This window comes from Mustela putorius, unplaced genomic scaffold (assembly GCF_011764305.1).
Source record: "Mustela putorius furo isolate JIRA1106 unplaced genomic scaffold, ASM1176430v1.1 tig00003962_pilon_pilon_pilon, whole genome shotgun sequence".
Classification (NCBI taxonomy): domain Eukaryota; kingdom Metazoa; phylum Chordata; class Mammalia; order Carnivora; family Mustelidae; genus Mustela; species Mustela putorius.
This window is the reverse complement of record NW_025422106.1, coordinates 4,450,532-4,474,707: the sequence shown is the minus strand read 5'-3', so window position 1 is coordinate 4,474,707 and position 24,176 is coordinate 4,450,532. Positions and strand designations below refer to the sequence as shown.

The following is a 24,176-nucleotide window of genomic DNA, read 5'->3' as shown; positions in this document are numbered from 1 at the left end:
CCTCTCTCTCTCTGCCTGCCTCTCTGCCTACTTGTGCTCTCTCTCTGTCAAATAAATAAATTTAAAAAAAATTAAAAAAAAAAAAAGATCTAATGTCCAAGACGTGAAGGCCTAAAGGAAGTGGTGGGAACATGAAGGTTCTTTATTGATTTGTTTGCGAACCAGTTTCCCAGAAGGCCCCTGGGGCACATGAGTCAGGTGCAAAGACGCAAAGTCTCCTCGATATCCTTTACGGGTCTGAGCTCGTCAGCCAGGACCATCAGGTCAGTCACTAGGGTGTCCAGCAGCCCGTAGACCTGGAAGAACGGAGTGAAATCACAGGCAGAGGTTCGCTTTGGGAAGGCATCCCACAAGCCAGCACCCAGCACACGATGCGGGCAGAGGGGTCTACACCAGGATGTCGAGCCGCAAAAGGGGTAAAACCACACTTGCAGAGTTTCTACAGAACTTTTGTTTTGGCAGATCGTTTTATTTTTCAAACCATCTGGGGAAGTAATCCTGCCCTTGGGACATATGGGGGCACAAGAGCCTGGAGTGGTGAAAGGGGTAATTCTAGGGAGCAGTACCCATTTACTCCTCCCGTGGTGGGCCAGCTCCACCTTGGCCACCCAGAGGCCAGCTTTCCTTCTGGTAAGATCACAGACCCTCAGACTGAAATGTTTCCAGGACGGTGCCCTCCTATGGGGCTGGAGCACATTGAGCCTGGGCAGGCGGATTCTTCATTGAAGACAGCCCTCAAACTCCTATCTAAACCCCATCAACCTTCAGGCATCGCCGTGATGTCACCAGCAGCAAATGGGACTTCTGGTCAGATGTGATCCAGAGCGTTACCCCAGTGTATGTGACATGGTCCCAACTATCTAGCTGTCCACACCGGAGGCAGGCAAAGCGCCGCCATCAGACACGGTGACAATCAAGTGTGGCTTTGTGGGCCTCTCCTCTGAAACAGTAACAAAGAATGGAACACATACTCGGGTGAACCTCTAAGGACTTGCGGCTTAAGAATAAACCAGCATCAGGGCGCCTGGGTGGCTCAGGAGGGTAAGCCTCTGCCTTCGGCTCAGGTCCTGATCCCAGGGTTCTGGGATCAAGCCTGATCCCTGCATCAGGCTCTCTGCTCCGTGTGGAGCCTGCTTGCCCCTCTCTCTTTCTGTCTGTCTCTCTGTGTACTTGTGATCTGTCAGATAAATAAATAAAATCTTAAAAAAAATAATAAAAAGAATAAACCAGCATACAGGCTCTCCAGCATGTCACAACTCTTACACTTGCTGGAAAGTCACTCTATGTGCTGCTCCCTGCAGGGACTTCTCTGCCAAGACACACCTCACACAGACAGGAATGGGAACTGCAGAAAGGGAGGGGCTTCTGGTCCATCCCTCTGGTCTTCTAAGTCAGACTGTGTCACTCCTCCAGTCAAACCTCTGTGGACTCCTCTCACTCAGAAAAACCCCAAGTCCACACGATGGCCTACAGAGCCCCACCTGGCCTGTGACTTGTTCCCTCTTGGCGGCTCTGCCCTCTGTCCTCCTGGCCCACTCCCTCCCCTGGGTTAGCAGCCCCCTCTGCCCAGGGCACTCTTCCTCGATGGCCACAGGGCCACCCCACACCTCCCTTCAAGTCTGCTCCATGTCACCTTCTCAGTGAAGCTCCCCCACCCCCACCCAGGCCTTCCCTAACCCCCGGCCTGGGTTATCCCTCGCTCTTCCAGAGTGCTTGCCACCCAACACACGGGGCGTGTCGCTTATGCACGAGGCCTGTCTTGCACACTGGGATGCCCTTCATGAGGGCAGCTCTGCTTCCACCTTCCAGCAGGACACACTAGGGTTGACTGTTCGTGGAATAAGCGGGATGGATGAGGGAGGGGAGGAAGGTCCGCAGAGTGGGTGTGAGCGAGGGGAGGTCTGGCCGCAGGGCTCAGGCCCTCACCTCCGTGTGTAGCCTCTTGGTGTACTTCTCCATGACCAGGGGATCTATGGGTTCCTGGGAAGGGGTCGTGCTGTCAGGGACAGCGTCTTCCAAGAAAAGCCTCTCCCGACTTGACGATTTCATCAGTTTCTTGTCATCCTTCGCCTTGTGCTTCTTGCTGTTTGCACGGTCCTGCTTGGAGAGACAGAGACACACGAGGACTGCATGAGTCCCCAGGGGAGGCACAGGGCTTTCTCAAGAGCCAAGGCGTCATGCTAGACTGAGTGCCCTGCCTGTCACAGCTCCTCTGATGCCGCCCCAGCCCCACTGGGGGCCCACCCTATGTCCCCGCATGCCTCTTTCCCTGGCAACTTGGCTGCTTTTCTGTCCTCTTTGATTCCCAGCTGCTTCCTTTCCTGGGCTGCGCCTTTTCGGTCCTCCTTCCCAAATTTCGTGGTAGTCATTTTCCCTTCTGTGCCAGGAGACTTTCGATCTAAGGGAGGGTGAGTGGAAGACAGTGTGACCTGGCCTCACGGACCCCACAGGCAGGGTTGGAAAAGCCAAGGATACTCAGCCCTTGTTCCCCCAGGAAGGAGCAGAGCCCCCAGTCCAGGCGCATGAGCTGCACGGCAGGGGTGGGAGGCCTGGTTCCAGTCCCAGCTCCCCCACCACTCCATCTATGGCATGGGCAAGTCATTCAACCTCTCTGGGACTCCACCTGTAAAACCAGGGGACTGGACAAAGGTGGTCACTCAGGTCACTTCTATGTCACAAATCCTGGCAGTAGACAGGAGGGTTTAATGGGGCCAACTCCAAGGATCAACCTGACGGAGATCCCACGAGATGGGCGTGCAAGGGGGCAAGGCTAGGCAGTGCATGGCTGCAGTCTGACCTTGCTCTTCCGGGATGTCCAAATAGATGGTCTCCTTCTCAGGCAGGCCCAGCAGAGCCCTCAGCCACAGGGAATGGCTCACCAGGCCATCGATCACATCCCGCCACAGCTGCAAACTAGAGAGCAAGGCATACTGGACCAAGCCATCACCCCTCATTTGCCCTTGAACGTGTGGAGGCGTGGGTCCTTCCCTTCTAAAACGGGTGCTAGGGGCTACCATGGAGGGGGCTGGCAGCCTCACCAGCACCTGTGCCAGCGCTCAGGTAGGGATCTGGCTTCCCTCAGGCAGTAGCCAGGGAAGAGTGGCCCAGGAGACAGTTAGCTTAAGACCCTGGCTACGCTTGGGCCCAGCCCAACAGGCCCCACTGAAGGCACCCATCCAAAACCAAGCAAGTTCCGCAGGAGAAGCAAGGCTTTCTGTGCCCTTGCTGTGCCCCTCTCCTCACTGCCCTCTGGTTCCTCCTTGGCCCATTCCTCTGCTCACTGAGAGGGAACTGAGCGAGAGGACGGGAGAGAGACTGGGCACTTGCTCAGCTCTAACTGCAGGTGGCTGGGGGGGTGCTGCTGTGGCAGGTGGCAGAGCGGGGAACGTCTGCAGCACCTTTCTGCACCTGGGCTCGAGGGGCATGCCCAGAACCACAGGCTAGATGGGGTTAGAGGCCACAGTGGGGAGGCAGGGTCGGCTGGGTGGGGGGTACACTTACCACATCTGGTGCAGGAAGTCAGATTGCAGAGGCCTCTGCTCCTGGCACAACTCCAGGGCTGCTTTGTTAAGCCGAATGAGGCCATCTTCCTTCTGGTTCTCCTCCGGGAGTGCCATCACTGCCTGGCAGGGTCATAGGTACCATGGGCAACTGTCCTGCGTGGGACACCGGGGTCCCTGCGTCCTCTAGTGACAGGGCTGGTGCTGTGAGGACAGACGGCCAGGAGCAGGTGCAGCCGTGGAGAGGGGACTCCCCTGGAACCATGTACCCATGAACCCTCTGTTTGGGTCAGAGAGGGAGCCCCCCTCACTGCACCAGAGCGGCTTAGGCACCCAAGACGAAAAGAGATGACCCAAGAGACTGCTTTCCCTGGGCCCTCAGAAGGGTCTCTTTGCCCATGGGGGCCTGGGTGCCTGCTGGGGTCCTCCCTCCGTGCCCTGGCACCCAGCCTGGGACCGCAACCCCACCCACCCCTGCAGAGTTAGGCAAGAACCTTTCTGAAATCCTCCAGGCAGAGGTTCCACTCAGGCGGGGAAAAGCCATCTGGTTCCCTGGGGCTCTTTGTGTTCCTCAGGTCTGGGCTCTCTCCCACCAGGATCTCCTCCATAATGCTCTTCCGTTGAGCAGCCCGGGCCCTGGTTCCGGGCTTCTGGGAGCCCAAAGCATCCCGGGAGTCCCTCCGGGCCTCATTCTCCTGCCGGGATGGCTGGGATTCGGAGATTGGGCCCTTCAAGTGTGCTGAAGGCTCCCTGTTCAGGGGGGGCTTCTCCAAGGCGGCTGGCAGGGGCACAGCCGGCTGGGCCCTGGGGCTGAGGTGCTCCTCCTCGCCGGGCTGGGCCTCCTCGGCCTTGGGGGGCACCACCAAGTACTGGCGCCACAGGCTGTGCAGGCTTTGCACCACTTGGTGCTGGTAATGCAGCTGCAGCGAAGGAAGTAAAGCCACGTAACGGGGAGATGGTGGGGAGGGGTCCCCAGAGTCCCGGGGAGCCTCCCCCGTTTCCCCTCCCCGACTCCCACCCCCAGAGTACGGATGGAGGCTACAGGGAAGAAGCCCACAGGAGCCTCTGTGGCCAGAGCAGCTCCTCACTTCCCTTTTGCCTGAGTATCTCCGACTTACAGCTTTTTTTGTATTTGCATTTCCAAGCAAGATGGGGTTTGAATGAAGGAGTCTGTGAAGCTCTATTCTGGTCAAGCATCCACTTACCTGCTAAGTAATCTTGGGCAAATGACTTAATACCGCCCTGGGCCTCAGTTTCCTCACTGTAAAGCGGGGACCTATATTGTACCCCCCCCCAGCCCCCGGCTGCTGGGAGGAGAAAGTGAGTTACTCATGGCTGATGCTCAGAATAGGCCCAGGGTTGCAGGGGTGGTGGTGGTGGTGGTGTGAGGGTGCAGGGGCCAGCACTGTACCCGAGGATTCCTATGGTGGAATAAGTCCTCCTCCGTGAGATAGGCATCGACAGGGGATTGTGCGCATTCCGGGGTCAGGATCCCACTCAGCAGCTCCTGCAGCACACTCTCCACGATGGTGACTGCTTCGTGGGCAGCCAGCTTGTGCTGGGGACAGGAAGGGGAGACAAGATGGCAGCTCAGCCTTTTGAAACCCGTGTTGCCCCCTTGAGGGGAGCCAGAGCCCTTAGGACTTTGTGCCTTCCTAGGGGTTGAGCTCCTGCCACCATCTGTCTGTCTGTCTGTCTCTCTCTCTCTCACACACACTCCTGTTCCCAGACTCAAAATCCTTGGGTATCTCCAGATATCTGATAGGCTGTAGGGGGGGAGCAGTCCAGGAGATGTCGCTCCCTCATGGGGCCAGAGGTCACCGAGTCAGCATTTTCCCCAGGTTAGGAAGAAGGGCAAGGGGCAGGGGGTCACACGGTTTGGGCCCTGTTGCGAGCGTGGCTTGACCACCCTGTTGGGTGCCACGGGAACAGTAGAGGGGCTCCTCCTGAGAGAGAGGGGGCCTACCGTCAGCAAATAAAGCAGACGTGGCACTTGTCCATATCACCTGTGCTCCGGTGGGCTGAGCCCCAGCTACCGGAGTTGGCTCGTATCCAGCGGCCACAGTAGGAACCAGGCTGCTTTCTACAGAGCATCTGGAAGCACTGTCCCAGCTGGCCAGCTCTGGAGCGGACCTGGGGCCCAGTGCCCACCCCTGAGCCCACACTCTCTCTCTCGGGGTCAGCCCCACCAGTTAGGGGGTTCTCTCTAGTTTTAAAGGTTTGCCAGTTAAATCTGACCCCAGGGGATAGATAGTGTCAGACAACGTGAACAAACACAAAAGGTATTTCTAGCAGTTCTGGGGGCCTCCAGGCAGGATGGGGCAGAAAACTGTTCCCACTCTCTGTGCCACCCGCCTTTTACATCACAAAGCCCTGGGGAGTGTGTGTTGAGCAAAACCAGCTGTTTGTCTGTGAAACATTCATCTCTGGGGCTGGGAGAAAGGGGATTCCCAAAGGCAGCACCAAGAAGTCCAGGGGAACCTCTCTGGTGTCCACGGGGCCAAGGTCCTGGGTCTCTTACCTTTAGTAACTTCCTTTCTTCCCTAAAAATGTCCTGGGTCAGGGAGACTGCATAGAGATTGACCTGCAGGGTAGCCCCTCCTAGTAGGGTGGGGTGGGTTCCAAACTCCCAATATTCCCTGAAGATCCCAGCATGCAAAGACTTGAAGAAGAAGGTAAAGGTTTTCGTTTCTCCAGGCAGAATCACACCTGAGAGGGACGGAGACAGAGGTTTTCACCACAGAGGAGCTAGCTGGGCCCCAAGCCTGCATGTATACAGTTAACTGAGCCCCAAGCCTATGCATATACAGTCAACTGAGCCCCAAGCCTATGCATATATGGTTAACTGAGCCCTAAGCCTATGCATATACAGTCAACTGAGCCCTAAGCCTATGCATATACAGTCAACTGAGCCCTAAGCCTATGCATATACAGTTAACTGAGCCCTAAGCCTATACATATACAGTTAACTGAGCCCTAAGCCTATGCATATATAGTCAACTGAGCTCTAAGCCTATACATATGCAGTTAACTGAGCCCTATGCCTATGCACATACAGTTAACTGAGCCCCAGGCAGGGTGACAGACCATCCTGGTTTGCCCAGAAATGAGGGTTCTCCTGGGATGTGGGACTTTGGACTTTATGTGTGAAAACTGGAAAGTCCCAGGCAAACAGGGATGGTGGGGGAGATGGCCCTAGCCTCAGGCCCGAGCAATTAGGTAACTGAACCCCTAGAAAATTTTTGCTCCCTGGTGACTCACTGCTCTGTGTTCTCAAGAGTTCGACCAACCCCCCCCCCCAGACATGAACAGCTGGGAGAGGACATAATTCACAAAAGAAATGGGAGGGAATAGGCAGGGGAGAGCGGCTCAACCTTGCAGGAGCATTAGCCTGACCATGGCTGCTTAGAGGACAGGAGGCAGGGAGTGAAGCAGCCAGGTACCTTCTCGATTGTTAAAGTAAAACCGCTGCATCCTGTTTCTCTTCAGGCCTTGGAAAGAGTCCGGCTGGGACCGCCGCCGCCAGTCATACCAAATGGCCACTGTGCCATTATTGACCACGGTCAGCTCCGAAGATGTCTTCTCTCCTTCTAGAGTTTCGAAGGTCAAGCGGACAGCAATTCCAACATGCTTCTAGGGAAGGAGGAGGTAAGAGAAATGCCTCTCAGGGAGGCTCTGGCCTCCGGTGACCAATTCATCCTGGTCTGAAAGCAGCTTTTCTGGGTTTGGCATTGAAAGTCCCATGTCCCAGTGCTCCAGGGCCTGGGCGCTCTGAGTGCAAGCATTGTCCTCCAGTAGCGGTTGTCTCTGAGGCTGCCATCCACAGCAAGCAGGGGAGAGAAAACAGATTGTGTATCTGATGAGCAGTTCTGCTCCTTAGAGCTGAAGTTTTTTTTTTGTTTGTTTTTGTTTTTTTAAGAGAGAAAGCGAGAGAGAGCTGGGCTTGCCTGCAAGCAGGGGTGGGGGTGGGGTGGGCAGGGCGGGGTGGGGGGTAGGGCAGAGAAAGAAGGAGAGGATCTTTTTTTAGTTTTTTATTTTTTGGTTTTTTTTTTTTTTTTTTTTTTTTTTTTTTTTTTTTTTTTTTTTAAAGATTTTATTTATTTATTTGACAGAGAGAGATCACAAGCAGGCAGAGAGGCAGGCAGAGAGAGAGAGAGGAGGAAGCAGGCTCCCTGCTGAGCAGAGAGCCCGATGCGGGGCTCGATCCCAGGACCCTGAGATCATGACCTGAGCCGAAGGCAGAGGCCTAAGCCACTGAGCCACCCAGGTGCCCCAATTTTTTGGTTTTTTTAAGACTTTATTTAGGGGCACCTGGGTGGCTCAGTTGGTTAAGCATCTGCCTTGGGCTCGGGTCATGATCCCAGGGTTCTGGGATCGAGCCATGTCAGGCTCCCTGCTCAGCGGGAAGCCTGCTTCTTCCTCTCCCACTCCTCCTGCTTGTGTTCCCTCTCTTGCTGTCTCTCTCAAATAAATAAAATCTTAAAAAAAAAAAAGGACTATTTATTTGAGAGAGAAAGAGACAGAGGGCATGAGCAGGGGAAGGAACATAGGGAGAGGAAGAAGCAGACTCCCCACTGAACCGTGAGCCCAACGGGGGACTCAATCCCAGAACCCTGGGATCATGACCTGAGCCCAAGGCAGACGCTTAATTGACTGAGCCACCCAGGCACCCAGGAGAGACAGAATCTTTTTTTTTTTATTTTTTAAGGAATGAGGTTCTTTTTTTTTTTTTTTTAAAGATTTTATTTATTTATTTGACAGAGAGAGATCACAAGTAGATAGAGAGGCAGGCAGAGAGAGAGAGATTGAGAGAGAGAGAGAGAAGCAGGCTCCCTGCTGAGCAGAGAGCCTGATGCGGGACTCGATCCCAGGACCCTGAGATCATGACCTGAGCTGAAGGCAGCAGCTTAACCCACTGAGCCACCCAGCCGCCCCGGAGAGACAGAATCTTAAGTAGGCTTCACGGCCAGCATGGAAGCCGATATGGGGCTCAATCTCATGACCCTGAGATCATGACCTGAGCCGAAAACAAGAGTTGGATACTTAACCAAATGAGCCACTCAGGCGCCTTTGAAGAATATTTTAGAACCTTCTTGAAGCCATACCTGTTTGGTTTTTTAAAAAAGATTTTATTTATTCATTTGAGAGAGAGAGAGCACAAGACGGGCAGAGGGAGAAGCAGACTCCCCACTGAGCTAGGATCCTGTTGTGGGGTTCGATCCCAGGAACTGGAGATCATGACCTGAGCCGAAGGCAGACACTTAACCATCTGAACCACCCAGGTGCCCCAAAGCCATACCTGTTTGAAGTTTGCTTATTTACATGCTTGGGGGCTGGGTACAAACTGGGTGGCTTGTGACAGTCTCTTTTCAGCCTCGTGATTTTATTCTGGTGCAAGTTAGCACTCCTGTTACCATTTTCAGACGTACTAAATGTATGACCAGATAAATGCAAAGAGGTGACTGTCCAGGCTGCTTGTGACTGCCACAGTCACCCTGGGACTGCACCCGAGGGAGGCCCTTGCAGCAGGTGGGCGAGGGTGGAATCCATTTTACCTTGTCCTGTGGGTTACTGCCTCTGATCCAGCAAGCTGGCTTCCCACAGAACAGCAGAGAAGGGCCAAGAATAGGCATGGGGACCACATCAGGATAACTGGCCAAGTCTCTGTAAGAAAGACCAAGGGCTTACTTCCCCAGAGGCTACCCCAGTCTTGCCCTGTGGCAACCAGGGAAATGGCCTGGACAGGTGCTGGGCTCTGCCCTCTGATGAAGTACCCTCAGCTCCACTCGGGCCTCGTCCCGCTCTATCCCTACAGGCAGGTGCTGCTGGGACACACAGAGACTCTTCGCGCATGGCCATGCAGCACGCACGGCATTTACCAGCAAAGGAATGGCAGGGAAATGCCCGTTAGGGGCTGGTTGCTGGGAGGGAGCAGATGGTCACAGAAAAAGCTGGAACAGGTGTTGGGAGGGGCCCAGAGAGAGGTGGGGATGGAGGCACCTGGATTTCGGAGTGGGAAGTCTGCCTTTATACTGCAGGCGCCGGGGGAAGCCACTCTCCCCGACCCCTCTCCCTGGGGCCCAGGCTGACTCACAAGGGCACTGTGTCTTCTGAGGAGCTTTCCTGGTTCTTGTCAAATACTCTGAAGTCTTCCACCTTCACAGTGGTGAACGGCTGCCCTTGGCCCACCACCTCCAGGCCGTCAATATCCTCAGAGAGACCAAGAAAGGGAAGGTTAGCAGACCGAAGACAGGCGCATCACGAGGGGCTTGGGACTGCCCAAAGGCGTACCTGCTGGCTGAAACCCAGCTCTGCCATGAGCTTCCGCAGCTCTGTGCGTCGGTAGATCAGAAACAGACTCCGATCCCAGGTGTAGCGATATCCAGCCTCCTTCCAGTCCGGCAATCCTAGAGCGGCGGGGCCAGGGGCCCTCAGCACAGTCGGCTGCTGGGGTCTCTTCCCCACCCACTAATGAGGGGCACCACAAGCACCCACCCCAGCACCGCTTCTGGGAAAGAGGAAAGTATAGCTTCCCTGTGAGGCTTGACTCTGGTCCTCCCGCCCATCCCTACTGCCTCAGCAGCCCTGTGCAGGACTCCTGCACGACCAGCTCAGAACCCTGCAAACCTTTGGATTATAATCACAACATCAGCCACATCTGACTAAGTATTTAACAGCCAGCCAAAACTTCCTACTGCACACCCGGTCCCACTGAACACTCCCATAGTACTTTACAGGTGGGGAAACTGAGGACGAGAGGGCTTCAGAAACCCACTGGAGTTCGCAGACCCAACTCAGCTGGGGCCCGAGCCCAGCAGAGAAATAGCATGCAAACCACAAAAGCAAGCCACTAATGTCACGGGAAATTCCCAAGATGCCACACTGGGAAAGGTGAAAAGAAACAGGTGAAATTCACTTCATTAATACAGTTTAACCCAAGATCGAGAATAGTATCATTTCAACATGTAATCAATATAAAAATGATTAATAAAGTATATGTTTTAGTACTAATCTTCGAAACCCAGTGTGCAGTTCTTACAGCACACCTGAGTCCATGCCAGCCATGTTTCAGGAGCTCGATGACTACGAGCCATGGTGGCCACGTGGAAAGAGCGGTCCCACAGCTCCTGCTCCCACTTGCCCCCCTCCCCCTTCCATCACTGTCTTACTGCAGGGGGCTGGACCTCCAGGGGTTATGGGCTCCATCCCAGGCCATTCTCATCCGGAGCCATGCCATTCCCCCTCCTAGGCCAGCCACAAGCTGCCGTCGCGTCTCCAGCCCGCTCCTCACCCATCTCTGCCTGGATGCACTGGGGCTTCCTGACGTGAGTGATGGGTTCCAGGAGGCCACGCTGAGCTTTTGTCTTTGTCATCACCAGACCCGTCAATTCATCTCCCAGGTATTCCAGGCGACTCCAGAACCCACTGGTCTCCTCACAGGTCTGGCAAGGAAGGACAGGGGAGTCACAGCACCTGGGCACTTTGGAAAGAGGCTGGTGGAGGCGGGGGTGGGGGGTGCCCAGCGGGACAAGAGTGCCACAGACCTCAGATACTCTCCCTAGGGGGGATTCCCTGCTGCTGAGAGCAGGATAGAAGCACCCACTGTGCTCTTCTGTAGCTCCAGACGGATGGCACAGGCCCATAGAGGCACTGAACTGACAAAACACGGCAGAGGACGGTGCCCCAGGTCCCCTGAAAGCTGGAGCCTCGGCTTTTAGGAGAACACTGATATTAGACTATTCTAATATCCCAATACCATGCTATCTCTTCCCTCAAACTGACTACCTCAGACCACCACAGGCTGAGTAACCTCACTAGTCAGGCCCCTGAAAGCCTTGTAACAGTAAAGGCCTTAAGAGCTTCAAAATGCCTTGCAATGAGCATATTTTCTTTTTCCTTTTTTTTTTTTTTTTTAAAGATTTTATTTATTTATTTGGCAGAGAGAGACACAGCAAAAGAGGGAACATAAGCAGGGGGAGTGGGAGAGGGAGAAGCAGGCCTCCTGCCGTGCAGGGAACCCGATGCCGGGCTCAATCCCAGGACCCTGAGATCATGACCTGAGCTGAAGGCAGACGCTTGACGACTGAGCCACGAGGTGCCCCAATTTTCTTGTTCCTAATTGTGCAACCTGAGGCAGCCATCCTTGGATCCAGAACCCCCTTCCTCACAGAGCACCTGGGAACTCTGTCCTTACCTTCCCATCATGCTGTGTTGGAAGTATTCGGTCAATGAGCTCCCGTTCCTCCTGGATCCGTCTGTAGGTCTCCCCAGTGTGCATCAGCAGCTCGCTCACTGGCTTCTTCAAGTGTTCTGGAAAGGAGAGAGCCAAGAATGCAGCTCCTCCCTCAGGTCAGAACAGGAGCGTAGCCCTGCTCCGTCAGCCCCAGGCTGGGCTGATTTCGGGACCCACTAAAAGCAAGAAGCACTTGGGGGTGGAGGGGGTGGAGGACACACGTGATCAGGCTGCATCCAGGCTTCGGCCAGGTGGAGCCACAGGAAAACACAGCAGCGGAGCCTTGGTGGTGGCCGAGGCCTGGAGGGAACCCTGTCCACTGTGCTCACCGCTGAGGGCTTCCTGCTGCTTCTTCCGCAAGGCGATGTGGCGCTGCCAGTTTCTGAGAAAGTTGTGCTGAGGAGGTGGGGCCCAGGGATGTGCCTTCTTTTCTCTGGGGGCTTTCTCCTTTGGCTCTTCTTTCGCCAACATGAGTGTCACCAGAGCCGGTGGGGTGGGGATCAGCTCAGCCAGCTGAAAAGTACAGGGAGAGCATGCAAAGGGTAAGAAGCAGGCGTTGGTGGGGTGGTGGTGGCCGGATCGGAGGGGGGGGCGGTGGCGAGAGTAGAGACTTCTCCAGGCCTCACCCCCTGCCGTCCTCCCCCTCTGCTCAGAGTCCCTCCTCTTCTGGACCCTGACATAGCAACTCTCAGTCTCTCTGTCCCCTCACAACTGATGCTAACTGACACCTTTATGGGCAGGGCAACAGAGCCATTTTTATATGACCCCAGGCCTCTTAGCACCTGACCCGGCAGAGGTGTTTTGCCTGGAGCCAAGGAAGCAAAGGAGCCGAAAGCCAGCAAAGCTCAAGTCAGACAGACAGACAGACTGACGCGCAGTCACAGGAGCTGTGAGAAGCTGCCCTCCTCCACCGTGTGCACCAAAGAGGCGAGCAGGCCAGGCTTTGGCGAAGGGCTAATAAAGCCAGTGGTGCGCGGAGGAACAGGAACACCGAGCCCCGATGCCTCTCTGGGTTCTAACTGGAGCCCCGCACACTCTGGCTTTGGGGTTCCTTGAGGCACCTCTGTATCCTTATGGTGAACTGCTGACTTCAGCTGAAGCCAGTCTAAGGGGGCTTCACTCTTTCAGGGGGAGGGTCATGAGCTTTTCAGATTCCAGGGCCCAGGAGGGAACTGTCTAACCCCATTCCCCAAGTCGTGCTTGGTTCCACCAGGTGGGTACCACTGGAATGGCTCCAGTGACTGCTCCCCTCCCCATAGCTCTGTGCAAACCAACCTGGGTGTTCCCTTGAGCAATGGCAATTCTCTTAAAGTCCTGGAGACTCCCCAGGATGTGGTGAGGCAGGATCTGGTCACAGCCATGGAAGCTGTCGCCTGGGCCTGGGGGGATGGCAGGGAGGGACTAGCTCATGTCAATGTTTCAAGGCAGTTACTTTCTGCTGGTGACCCATTTTCCTCCCCAAGGCTGGGCCCATGAACTCAGAGGCCAAGGCTGCCAGGGTCAAGCCTGTGCCATACCAGAGTAGTCCAGGGGCTTCGTGGCTGCATCTGGGGTAGCAGGATGTGCAACTAAGTGGCAGACCTTCCTCTTCGGATCCTTGGGCTTGAGTTTCCGAATGATAAATTTCTGGGTAACAGCAGGTCGATCTTGTGTCTCAATGAAGCGAGGAATGTGTTGCTTAAAAAAAAAAACCCAAAAAACCAAAATAAAATGAAACAGGAGAATTCCACTTGAGATCAGGAGGAAGAAAAACACCACCCATCTCCTCGGTCCTAATTTTTGGTGGAATTCCTGAAGGCTGACAAATCTGTTGTTCCAGCTCTGTCCATATGCTCTGTCGAGGAAATGTCTATGCCACAGACTAAAGTCTCAGTGATGTCCGGGAGGGAAAAAGTAACATTTAAACCCTCCAGACAGTGCAGGTGAGAAGTGGCCGACTCTTCCAGGGTAAAGCATGGGTGAACAGCAGCTGTATCCACACCTGCAATGTACTCCTCAGAGTCATTTTCCCTTCTATGAAATGGGGGTGACTGGCACTTGCCTCAGTGGGAAGCAAGACACCTGAACATGTCATTTCCCTATGGTTCTCTAGGACTCTCAGCAATGTTAAAATAAACCACATAGTAAATTTCTTCAGATGGGGGTGCCTGGGTAGCTCAGTAGTTAAGCGTCTGCCTTCAGCTCAGGCCATGATCCGGAGTCCTGGGATCGAGCTCAGCATTGGGCTCCCTGCTCTGCTTCTCCCTTTCCCAGTCCTCCTGCCTGTGTTCCCTCTCTCTGTGTGTCTTTCTCTGTCAAATAAATAAATAAAATCTTTTTAAAAAATTCCTTTAGATGCAAAAGTGCAAAGAATCCATGTTCGATTTTTCTATGGAATTAGACACTCCCTCTGAGTGGAGAGATGGTGGAGAGACAGTGGGCACGGTTGATGTTCCCAACCAGGCGGACTGACCCAGAAATGCTCCTGCAATAAAGGATCCTGGACTTCATCCTTACCTTCTTTAGATCTTCCTTCTTAATGGCTAAGGCAAGAATGTCATCCCCTTGTAGGACATTGCTGACAGGCTCAGGTTCTTCCTGAATGGGGGGTGTGGGCTGTTCAGCTATCTTTGTCCTCTTCTTTTCTAAAAAGAAGCAGAAAGGTACCACTGCTGAAATATAAATATATGTACTGTGTATATTCTAATAGAGATATATAATATATATTCTAATATATAAAAGCTAATATCTATCTACATTAGAGTTCATGGTAGAAGGCATAGCTCAACAACTAGGCAGACAGCAGAGGCTACCAAGGTGGCTTGGAGTTCTCTCTCAAAGTTGGAGAACTTTCTCAAAGTTCTCTGTCCCCCTTGGCCTGCTACAGTGACTGGAACTTTTGGAGCTGGAGTTGCGATCGGAAGATAGTCCGTTCCAGGATGTGCCATTTATAAGCTATACAACCTTGGGTGTATCACCTAGCCTCTCCTGGTCTCTGTTTTCCTTTTTGTAAAAAGAGAAAGCCCGACTAAATCAATGTTTTCCAAATATTTGTCAAATGTCTGTCTGAGGGTCTTCTGAAGAGTTTTACTAATAGAGCTTCCTAGCTACTTCCTGGGGCCAGGGCCAAGGGAACTGTATTTTGTAAAAACTCCTTTGGTGGTTCTGAAGCATAGGAGTTTGGGACAACAGAACTAGATGCTTTCCCAGCTCTCCGCATTAGCGGCATTGACACGTTGTTCTAGGTGAAGACGTCAGGTTTCTTAGGACACTGGCTAAAATGCAGATGCTCTGGGCAAAGCAGAACCTTCACCCCTGAGCATTTATTTCACATTCTTTCATTTAATAAATACTGTGTAAGCATCTCGCTAGGCATTGTGCTAGGTTCTGGGGATATAAAGCAGAGTCTCGGGCATCCAAGAGCACAAGCCCAAACAAGACCATCAAACAGGTTCCCTGAACTAGGATCACTAGGGGTGTGTCCGGGGAGGTACCCCAGCCTCCCAGTGGGGAGGTCAGTGGGGGGCTTCCTGAGGAGGTGATGTTTACACTATGAGCTGAAGATGATGGAGCTTAGACACGGGAAGGGCTCTGGGGAATAGGCATTCCAAAGGGAAGAGCACGGAGAGGCCTAGAGGCAATAGAGAGTGGACATCTGGAACTCCAAGCACATTTTTTAAATAGCTGGAGAGCAGCGAGGTGGGGGGTAGGAAGCTGTGCCTGGGGAGGGAAGTAGGTGCCACATGGCTCAGAGCTTAGTGAGCTGTGTAAAGGACTTTGGTCTTTACCCTGAGGGTCATAACATGGCAAGGAATGGATAAGGAATGCAATATGGAATGGGGGGGTGTCTTTAGGAGTCTATGGGGGGCCTGAAGGGCTTGACAAAAGCGGCTCATGGGACTGGAGGAAAGTGGAGAAATCTGACCCTCTTTCTTGCACAGGCCGGCAGGAGCGCAGCACTGAGAACTCGTGGACAGAGCAAGTCGCTCCCCAGCCAGGACGCCCTCCCTGTCTTCCTTCCACAGACGTGGGTTTACAGTTTCAAATGCATTTTGTTTCTCTGGCTGCTGTCCCTGGTTTAGAATGTTCTTAGGTTAAGGCCTGACACAGAATACGCAAAAGAAAGCCCAAGTCCAGCCTTTAGGGACTTTAAACCAAAACTTGGTTTTGTCCACTGCTACTCAGAGTGCTCTAATGTTCAAGGGGCCATTATCACTCAAACATCAAAGCGGGGGTTTTGATGACCCAAGTCAAATGTTTTGTAGGAAGTGGCCACATGGTGGCCAAAACACCGAAGCCAGAATCATCCCAACAGCGTAACTCTAAATGGGGCCTATCAGTCAGAGTCGGCGACGGGGTCAGCAGACACCCAGGAGTATCTGTCAGTGAAACCACAGGGCTCGGTGTGCATGCGTACACACACACACTCACACACACACGCGCGCGCGCACAAACAGGGCAGATGGGCTTAACCCCACGTTCTGGTCCCATCTATTGCCCCACGGGGAGGTGCACCCTTAGGCTTGAATTTCTACTTCCTCTCTCCCTTCTCCCCAAAGTCACCTGTGTTGGTGGTCGTCCAAGAGACAACAGGGAGCAGTTGCAGGCTGGTTTTAATACACATTTTGGAACCTGGGGGCGCCTGGCTGGCTCAGTCGGAGGAACACGTGATTCTCAATCTGGGGGTCATGAGTTCCAGCCCCACACTGGGCGTAGGGGTTAAGCACATAAATAAACAGACTTCACATAAATAACTATTTTGGAATTATTTATGTTTTCCAGGACACTTGCTTTCTCCCGTCTGTCACCTCGGCTGGATCGACAGCTTCCCAAGGGATTACACATCTCCAGATGTGTGCTTTTCACTGGTGGGTGTCTAATCACCATGTGTAAATTTATAAACCTTCAACATTGCTAAAGGTTTCCAAAATCGGGAAACTCTGCTCTGAGGTTTTTCTGAGGTTATCTTGGATGCAGTTCAAAGCTCTGGTATAACATACAGTCAGGGAGCAGTATGTTCTAGTTAAGGAATACTTTGGAAAAATGATATATACATCTTAAACTTCAATTCACCCTACAGAATATTTACCAAGCAATTTGTGCTATGAACTGCAGAGGCGGTGGTATAAAAGGTGAAGATAGGGCTCCTTCTCTTGAGGAGCTGAAAACAGCAGCAGACACTAACATACACCAGCATCACATGAGGCCCTGAGTTAGTGGCAAAGACCAGGTGTTTGGTTACACATCAAAGGAGGAACAAATGGATGCGGATCCTACAGGTTAAGGCTGTAAAGAAAGGTCCAGAAGAGCACGTGCAGGGGTCAGAGGCTGATTTAGGCCCTGAAGGACCAGAAACCTTGGGACAGGCAGAGCAGCAAACAGAGCTGTTCCAGGTGAGGTCACAGAGCAAAGGGGGAGGCAGGGCTGAGCATGGCATATGTGGGGGCATGGCGACACAGAAGGCTTGTTGGGGGAGGTGGGGGTGCCATTAGGGATGACAGAAAAATCAAGGCATGTCAGCTTGGTAAAGTAAGGCTGAAGCATTTGTCTTCTCACTGGCAGGAAGGAGGTTTGGTCCACGAGGGTGCGTTGGTAAAAGCAGCATTTCAGAGTGATTCATTCAATGAGGGTAAGCCAGGTGGACTGGGGGCTGGGCGGGGGAGCTCAGTAGTATGGAGAGGCAAGCGGGGGAGAGCAGGGAGGAAGGATGATTGTGTGGGGGTCATTTCAGGACCTGGGGGAGGGTACTCGGCAGGGTCAGGATGTGTCTCACTACTAAACCTAAGGAAGCTCAGCTATTTTCCTGTTCTTTGGTCTGGAAAGCCAAGCTGAGGGGGGTTCTGGTGAGCCCCACAGCTGGCATTTCTCCCTTGATTCTGGCAGCCGTGAGGGGGTAGAAGACCAGCCCCCTTGCATGGGGCAGTTGAGGGACATTTTGGCTGGCGGTAGGCCAGGCAGCTGGAAGCAAGGTGCTCAGGCAGGGTAGGAGTGGAGGAAAGCGGGGGAAGCCTTGGAGGAGAAACCTGGCCTTGAGTTTTCTGTTTCTTGAGTTATCTAGACGTTATCCTTTTTCCGTGTTGATCATGGTCTTTGAGAACTTCCCCCAGATTGCACTGGGGGAACCAAGGGAGACGCTGTCCCTACCAGGGCTGAGCTTTCCTTGATCAGGGAGGGGCATCTGGGACTGCTGGGAATCTTCCCAATTTCGTAACAAAAGCAGGAACAAACTTGGAAGGCAAAAGGGCTCGCATCCCTAAACAGATTTATAGTCACAATATTTGCTTGCCTTTTTGCTTATAATTCAGAGACCCTGGAGAAATACAGCATAAGATCATATTTGTGGATTAGTGTATTATATCGGGGCTGGGGGGAATAAAAGTATTGTCCTACTACATTACCGACGTCCCCTGAGATATTTAGGAGGAAAAAAAGGTATCTTGCATGCTAAACTAAACAGGTTTTTTTCCCCCTCCTCACCCTGGTGCATGTTCTCAACTCAAATGGCTATTTAACAAATTACATTTCCCCTTCTTAAAAATAACTATGTAGTGATAAATCGTTCCTTGATTTGTGTACAGCAGAAAGTTCAAATCTGATAAGATCCAGAAACTAGGTGTGCAGGAGGCAGTAGCTAGGAAAGACCTTGACTGCCCTTGGGAAAAGGTCCCAGCTCCTTCTCTTTCTCTGTCCACTATTAAGAATTAGATCATGAGGGGTGCCTGGGTGGTTCTGCCAGTTACGTGTCTGCTTTTGGCTCAGGTCATGATCTTGGGGTTCTGGGATCAAGCCCCATGTCCTCAGAGGGCTCCTTGCTTAGTGGGGGGTCTGTTTCTCTTCCTCTGCCCCTCCCCCACCCACTCATGTTGTCCCTCTCTAAATCTTAAGAAAGTTATATCATGAAACAGCATCTCAACTTAGCCTAAATTGGACTTTTGTACTACAAAGAGGGATTAAAGCCAGCCATACTGACTAAGCAGGCCTCCCAGGGGTCCCTGCTGATGGCAGACCTCCCCCTCTCCTCCCACTGAGCTTTTCACCACTGCTCTGAGGCTTTGGGTCTCCCCAGCGCCTGCAAGAGCACATCCAGACTCTGACTTAGCAAGTGAAGCCCTTGCTTGGTCTGGCCCCTGCCTACCTGTGCAGCCCTGTCTGGCTCCCTCCCTCTACTCCACACCCACCACCTCTGCCCTGGCCACCAATGTCCTAGTTCCATGCTTTAGCTCACACGGCTCCTGCTAGCCTGGAGAAGCAAACTGCCTTTTGCGGGGGAGGGGAGGAAGGAGGCCAGCCACAGATGCCACCTTCTTCAGAAAACCTTCCCCTCAGATTCTAGCATCTAAGGCCTGGGTCAGGTACTCTGAGCCCCCATAACCACTTAGGGATCCCAATATTGCAGCACTCATATTTGTCTGGTTCCTCCTCCCACATCACTAGACTCTGCGTTTCTTGTGGGCTGGGGTCACACAGTAGATACTGACACCACTGCTGCCCAGCACGGTGCCTACACACAGCAGACCCTCAGTAAATGGAAACAGGGGGTGGGCTGCAAATAGGAACATGTCCATGGGGGTCAGTGTGCAGTTAGACACCCCGGGACCCTGCCACCTGCAACCAGAGGGTAGCTGAGGCAGCCAGAAGTAGTCAAGTCTGCAATGGGCTCCAGGTTAAACCACCGGGATAGGTGTTATCCATCCCGAAAGGACGGATATACGTGGTGGGAAACAGAACTGGCCGAGTTAGTCATTTCTTCTGGGTTTTTCCAGCAGGTCTCTTAGGTGAACATCCTCAAGAATCCGCCCAAGGTGTTGGTTTCACCACCTCCACATGTTTCTTGCATTCTTTCCTGAACTTCTTTTCCCAAGGACTCCAGTTCCTGGCCCTTCTGAAACTCTTTCCTGACTCTTCTGCACCCCACCCAGTGGAGGGCTCCTGCCTTCTGAGTCCCACCCTAAGATATGGTTAGACCTAGAGGTCTCCTATGCCTTCCTGCCCCAAGCCATCTCCCCAGCAGTTGACCCCTGAGGCCTCGGTCAGTGTTCCTATGTCCCCATCCCCAAGGCCCAGGGTACTGGACCCCCTCCCTTCGCGGGTCGCGCTGCCTTGTACATCATCCCTGAGGTATGGGGTAGCCTTATTCCGTACCCCATTCCCCTGTGATCTTTACCTCCATCCTGTTGTCACCCCCGTCCTCCAGGCCCCGTGTCGTGAATCCCATCCAAAAACCCAGCCCCTGTCGGGTTCTCCTGAGCTCCCAAGGCAGCCAGCGCCAACCTTTAATGGCTTCTGCAGCCTCCAAGAATCTGTTTGCAGGTATTCTTAGGCGGGACTCCTTCTTTAGAGACTTCATGGTGTCGCCCGCGCTCTGAGCGCGGCCCTGCGCCGCGGGGACCTGGGATAACGAGGCTGCGCGGCACCCCAGCGACCCCGCGCGCGCGCGCCCTCCCGCCAGCGGCCGCCGACGCGTCCATAGCAGCCAGAGTCCCGCGCGGGGGCGCGCACCCACCGATCAACTTGGGCGGAGACTGCTTGGCAGCCATCTTTTTCATCCGGCCACGCCCACGCGCCCGCCGCCGGCCACTCCTCCCGCGCGCGGAGTAGGAGCCCAGCGGGGCGTGACGTCACAGGGGCGCCGGAGAGCGCCGTGACGTCAGCTGCCAGGGGGAGCGGGGCGAGGCACCCAGTACTGGGGGAGGTGGGCAGGACGGCGGGGTAGGGGCGGCCCGGGCTCCGGCTTTCCTTCTGCGTCTCCAGGCGACTGCCGCCGGGTCATTCCTTTCATGCCAGGCTGAAACCCCCTGCGTGACTTCTCGTGGGTTTCAGGGACTCGGTGGCCCCTGCCTGTCCTTTCCGGGCACCTATGTCCTACACCCGCCCGCGCTCGCTACAGGCCCTCCATCACCTCCCAAATAATTCAGGCTTTTACCCCGACTTGGGCCCTTCTCACATTGCTGGTTTCAGTCCTTGGAGATAAAGCCCTTGACTCCCTAATTTTTTTTTTTTTAAGATTTTATTTATTTATTTGACAGACAGCGATCACAAGTAGGCAGAGAAGCAGGTAGAGAGAGAGGAAGGGAAGCAGGCTCCCCGCTGAGCAGAGAGCGGGATGCAGGGCTCTATCCCAGGACTCTGGGATCCTGACCCTAGCTGAAGGCGGAGGCTTTAACCCACTGAGCCACCCAGGCGCCCCTGACTCCCTAATTTAAAGTAGCCCCTCTGTGGTCTCCACTTTATAATTGCACCCCATGTATTTTTTTCCCTAGAGCCCTAAAGCGTGGTTATTCTCCGGGCTCCCTGCCTGTCACAGAGGGCACAGCCTCTTCATGCCCCCTCTATATGGTCACATCCTCTCTGGGCAGCCTCTCTTTTGCTCTCAGGGGCCCAAACACCAGCTTCCTTCCACTCTCTCTAACCCCCCCTCAGAGAGTCCCCCGTTCAGTCCACTCCATGAACGTTTATGGAGCACTTATGATAATATCAAGCTGATCACTGTGTCTTCTGGGCTCACGAGGAAGCAGGCACTGAGATGGGGTTGGGATTGCAAAGTGTTTATTGCCTGGAGGAGCGGGGATGTGGTAGGGCCTAGGAAAGATGAAGGGGGAGAAAGTGGGACTGGGCTGGGAGAGCCTCAGACTGTGTTGCATATCGCACAGAGTGGTAGACCTCTGGGGCAAAGAACGTTCATTAGAGGCTGTCTGCTAACTCTACTCCTTGCACGTGAACAGGGAGTTCTTTCTTGAAGAAAGCAACTTGGAGCTTTGTGACATATGGAGGAAAATAAGAAACATTCTCTCTTGCCCTCTAGGTCCTCAGAGTCCACTCTAGAGCTAAAGACAAACATTCACGAACTCAAGCCAAGAGCCCAGCTTCTGGAAAGCCTTTTAGCTTTGGGAGATTGCATAGCTTGTGAGTAGAGTAAGCAGGTTGGGAGCAAGCAGAGGCCTGAGGGCCATTCAGGGAGGGTTCTTCAGAGACGGAAGAAGAGGGTGGGAGAGGTACTTGGTTAGGCAGGTACACAGCCTGACTGGGCTCTGCTGCCATCCCCCGAGTGACCTTGGATAGGTCCCATCCACTTTCTGGGCTTCTGTCTCACCATCTGCTTCATGAAGGTGTCAGACCAGATCAGAGCTGCTTAACCTTTGGAAAAATCTAAGCAAAGCTAGGAAGTTTCTCCCCTGATATGTGCATTTAGATTTTTTTAAAAATTATGGTAAAAAAATGTAACATTCACCATTTTAATAAATGCAATTCAGAGGTGTTTAGTGCACTCACAAAGCTGTACAACCATCACGACTATCTAGTTCTGGAACTTTTTCATCATTGTACCCACCAAGCAGTCACTCCCCATTCCCATCTCACCTGGGCTGCAGGCAACCACTGATCTCCTTTCTTTATTGATTTGCCTGTATTCTGGATGTTTCCCATAAGTGGAATCACATACTGTCGGGCCTCTTGTGTCCACCTGCTTTCACTCAGCTCGTGTCCAGCCTCATGCATGTCATGGCACCTGTCGGTGCTCTAGTCCTTTCTACGGCCGTATAATATTCCCCAGTGGGGTTCTACCACATTATGTTTATCCACCATTTGGTTTTGTGCATGATTTTGCCTTCAATTCCAGGGACTCCCTTGAGTTCAGTCCTGTGTCTCTGCGGGGAGCTAAGGTTAGTCTGCCTACGATACAGAGCTGGGTCATCTCAAAGTGGATTTCCAACTTTAACATATGTGCTCAGGGGTAGTGATTAATCACAACCTGGGAACGGCAGAATATGTATCAGGGGAGCTTTCCTGGGGGAGGTTTCATTGGAGGTGGGCTACTGAAGGTAAGAAGGCAATAGGTCAGGTGGCAGGCCCTCCTTGTGTCCCCACAGCAGAAGCTGCGGCCCCAATAGGAGAAACCTCTGGGGGTGGAGGGCAGGGCAGGGACCAGCATCATTTAGCTGGAGCAGTGTCCCTACCCGCCACCCTCTGCCTCCTACCTCCAGCAACCTTCTGGAGCCCAGGGAAGAAGCCGTGGCTGGGTCAACAGAGGCCACAACCTCAATTACTGCTTTATGTCTCAGTTTATTTCCACCCAGGCAGGTGCCGGGCATGTCGTCAGCCACTCTTTGCAGAGGCTAAATAGCCTCCCAAAATAGAAACTGTGTTTCCTTCACAAGATGCACCATCCCCTCCCAGGGACAGCCACCCTCTTAGGGCCCAAGGCTGGAGCAGCCAGTTCTCCAGCCCCTCCCATCTTGCTGCCCGCCCTCACCTTGGGCTGTCTCCCCCAGGTCAGGCTGCTGCTTCCACCTCGCCTCCACAGACACACCTGGCTCACTCTCCACATCTGGCTCACTCCCCTCACATCTGGCCACCGCCCTCTGAAACAACAAATCACACTCCTGGCCTCCTCACCAGAACATGGCACAGCCAGCACTCGGCGGCCATCTTAGATTCTTCTGGACCCTGAAGTCAGGCCCCAGCTAGACTCTGTCCCCAGAAGGGACTGACTTCAGTTTCAGGGATGATGTGAAGACTCCGGAACACCGCCCCCATGCTCAAACTGCCCTTCTTCTCCCTGGAGAAGGACTCAAGGGGAGACTTTTAGGCTACACAGAGTAGGGGTGAGGAGCAAGGGGAGCTCTGGAGTAAACCGCAGATTAGCATCTCAACATTGCCCTTCCTAAACCACCTCTCTCCTTTCTGGAGTGGGGACAGCACTGGCCCCTGAGTCGCTGTCAACCTCTGTCGTCTCATCCCTTTTCGCTATCCTCAGAATCCTTACCCCATCCTTCTGTTGGCCGGCTCCCACTGAAGCGTGAGGGCCTGGGGAGTGGGCCGCTTGCCAGTCAGATTCGCGGCTGGATCCTGGAATAGTGTCTGGCACTTGGAAGCCATCGACAATGGGTGGGGGTGGGGGGAAGCCTGGAGACACCCCAGTAGGTTCCTGGTAGCTGCCTTCCAGTATCTGTGGGGCAGGGAGGGAACCTGGCCCCCTGGGCAGCAGCACTCAAAGGCAAAACCATAAACCACAGTGACATGCCCAAGGAGGTTTGCTGTAAGACTTTTCTAAGAACCAGAACTTGCCTCTGGTGTGGAAATCTCTGGGACCATCTGTCTGGACCGCTGTCAAGGACATCCCCAAGGTGAGCGGACATCAAGGTCTGGGGCTCTGTGCTGAGGTTGAAGGTTCTCTGCCAGTTCCTTCCTTCTCTCACGCCCTCCCTCCTTGTTCTGGTCAGGAGAAGACTGATTGCTGAGGAGAGAATGAGGGCTGAGGGAGCAGGCTCCCCTTGAGGGCTTCCTCCCCTTGACTACCTGAGGAATTGCCTCAGGCCACCAGTGAGGACAACGTTCTAGTGGCACCTGGCCAGGAGAGAAGATGCTGATGAAAAGCTTTGGGCCCGACTCTCTCTGGCTGTTTGTCTCGGGCACTGGGTCTCCCCACCCCTGCTTCCCTTACAGAATGGGCTCCATGCTGCCTGCCT

General features: G+C 53.6%; 1 protein-coding gene across 4 annotated transcripts; it reads right to left on the bottom strand.

Annotated features, from left to right (window-relative positions):
- Window positions 1–121: 121 nt before the first annotated feature.
- On the bottom strand, window positions 122–20,319 carry LOC101691357 (MYCBP associated protein). 4 transcript variants are annotated; one of them, XM_013062642.2, is made up of 19 exons: window positions 20,216–20,319; window positions 14,230–14,357; window positions 13,251–13,410; window positions 13,009–13,112; window positions 12,063–12,246; window positions 11,695–11,810; window positions 10,792–10,942; window positions 9,792–9,907; window positions 9,595–9,710; window positions 9,056–9,164; window positions 6,944–7,133; window positions 6,022–6,209; window positions 4,912–5,058; window positions 3,995–4,420; window positions 3,502–3,623; window positions 2,798–2,913; window positions 2,262–2,398; window positions 1,927–2,097; window positions 122–296 (listed from the first exon to the last, which is right to left on the bottom strand). In XM_013062642.2, the coding sequence occupies exons 1-19, from the start codon at window positions 20,256–20,258 to the stop codon at window positions 195–197; spliced, it is 2,826 nt and encodes a 941-aa protein (XP_012918096.2). In that variant the 5' UTR covers window positions 20,259–20,319; the 3' UTR covers window positions 122–194. The 4 variants fall into 4 exon arrangements, with proteins under 4 accessions (XP_012918096.2, XP_012918095.2, XP_012918098.2 ...); XM_013062641.2 differs by lacking the exon at window positions 20,216–20,319 and adding an exon at window positions 19,984–20,206; XM_013062644.2 differs by lacking the exons at window positions 122–296; window positions 2,262–2,398; window positions 20,216–20,319 and adding an exon at window positions 19,984–20,209 and having other exon boundaries at window positions 1,928–2,097.
- Window positions 20,320–24,176: the final 3,857 nt, after the last annotated feature.

Bases quoted from the DNA above. Each gene is read 5' to 3' on its own strand.
- LOC101691357 (XM_013062641.2), bottom strand. From the start codon at position 20,059: ATGAAGTCTCTAAAGAAGGAGTCCCGCCTAAGAATACCTGCAAACAGA. The intron at 14,358-19,983 runs GTTGGCGCTGGC...GCTTCTTTTTAG, and splicing joins GGCTGCAGAAGCCATTAAAG to AAAAGAAGAGGACAAAGATA. The intron at 12,247-13,008 runs GTTGGTTTGCAC...TGTACTTTTCAG, and splicing joins TTGCTCAAGGGAACACCCAG to CTGGCTGAGCTGATCCCCAC.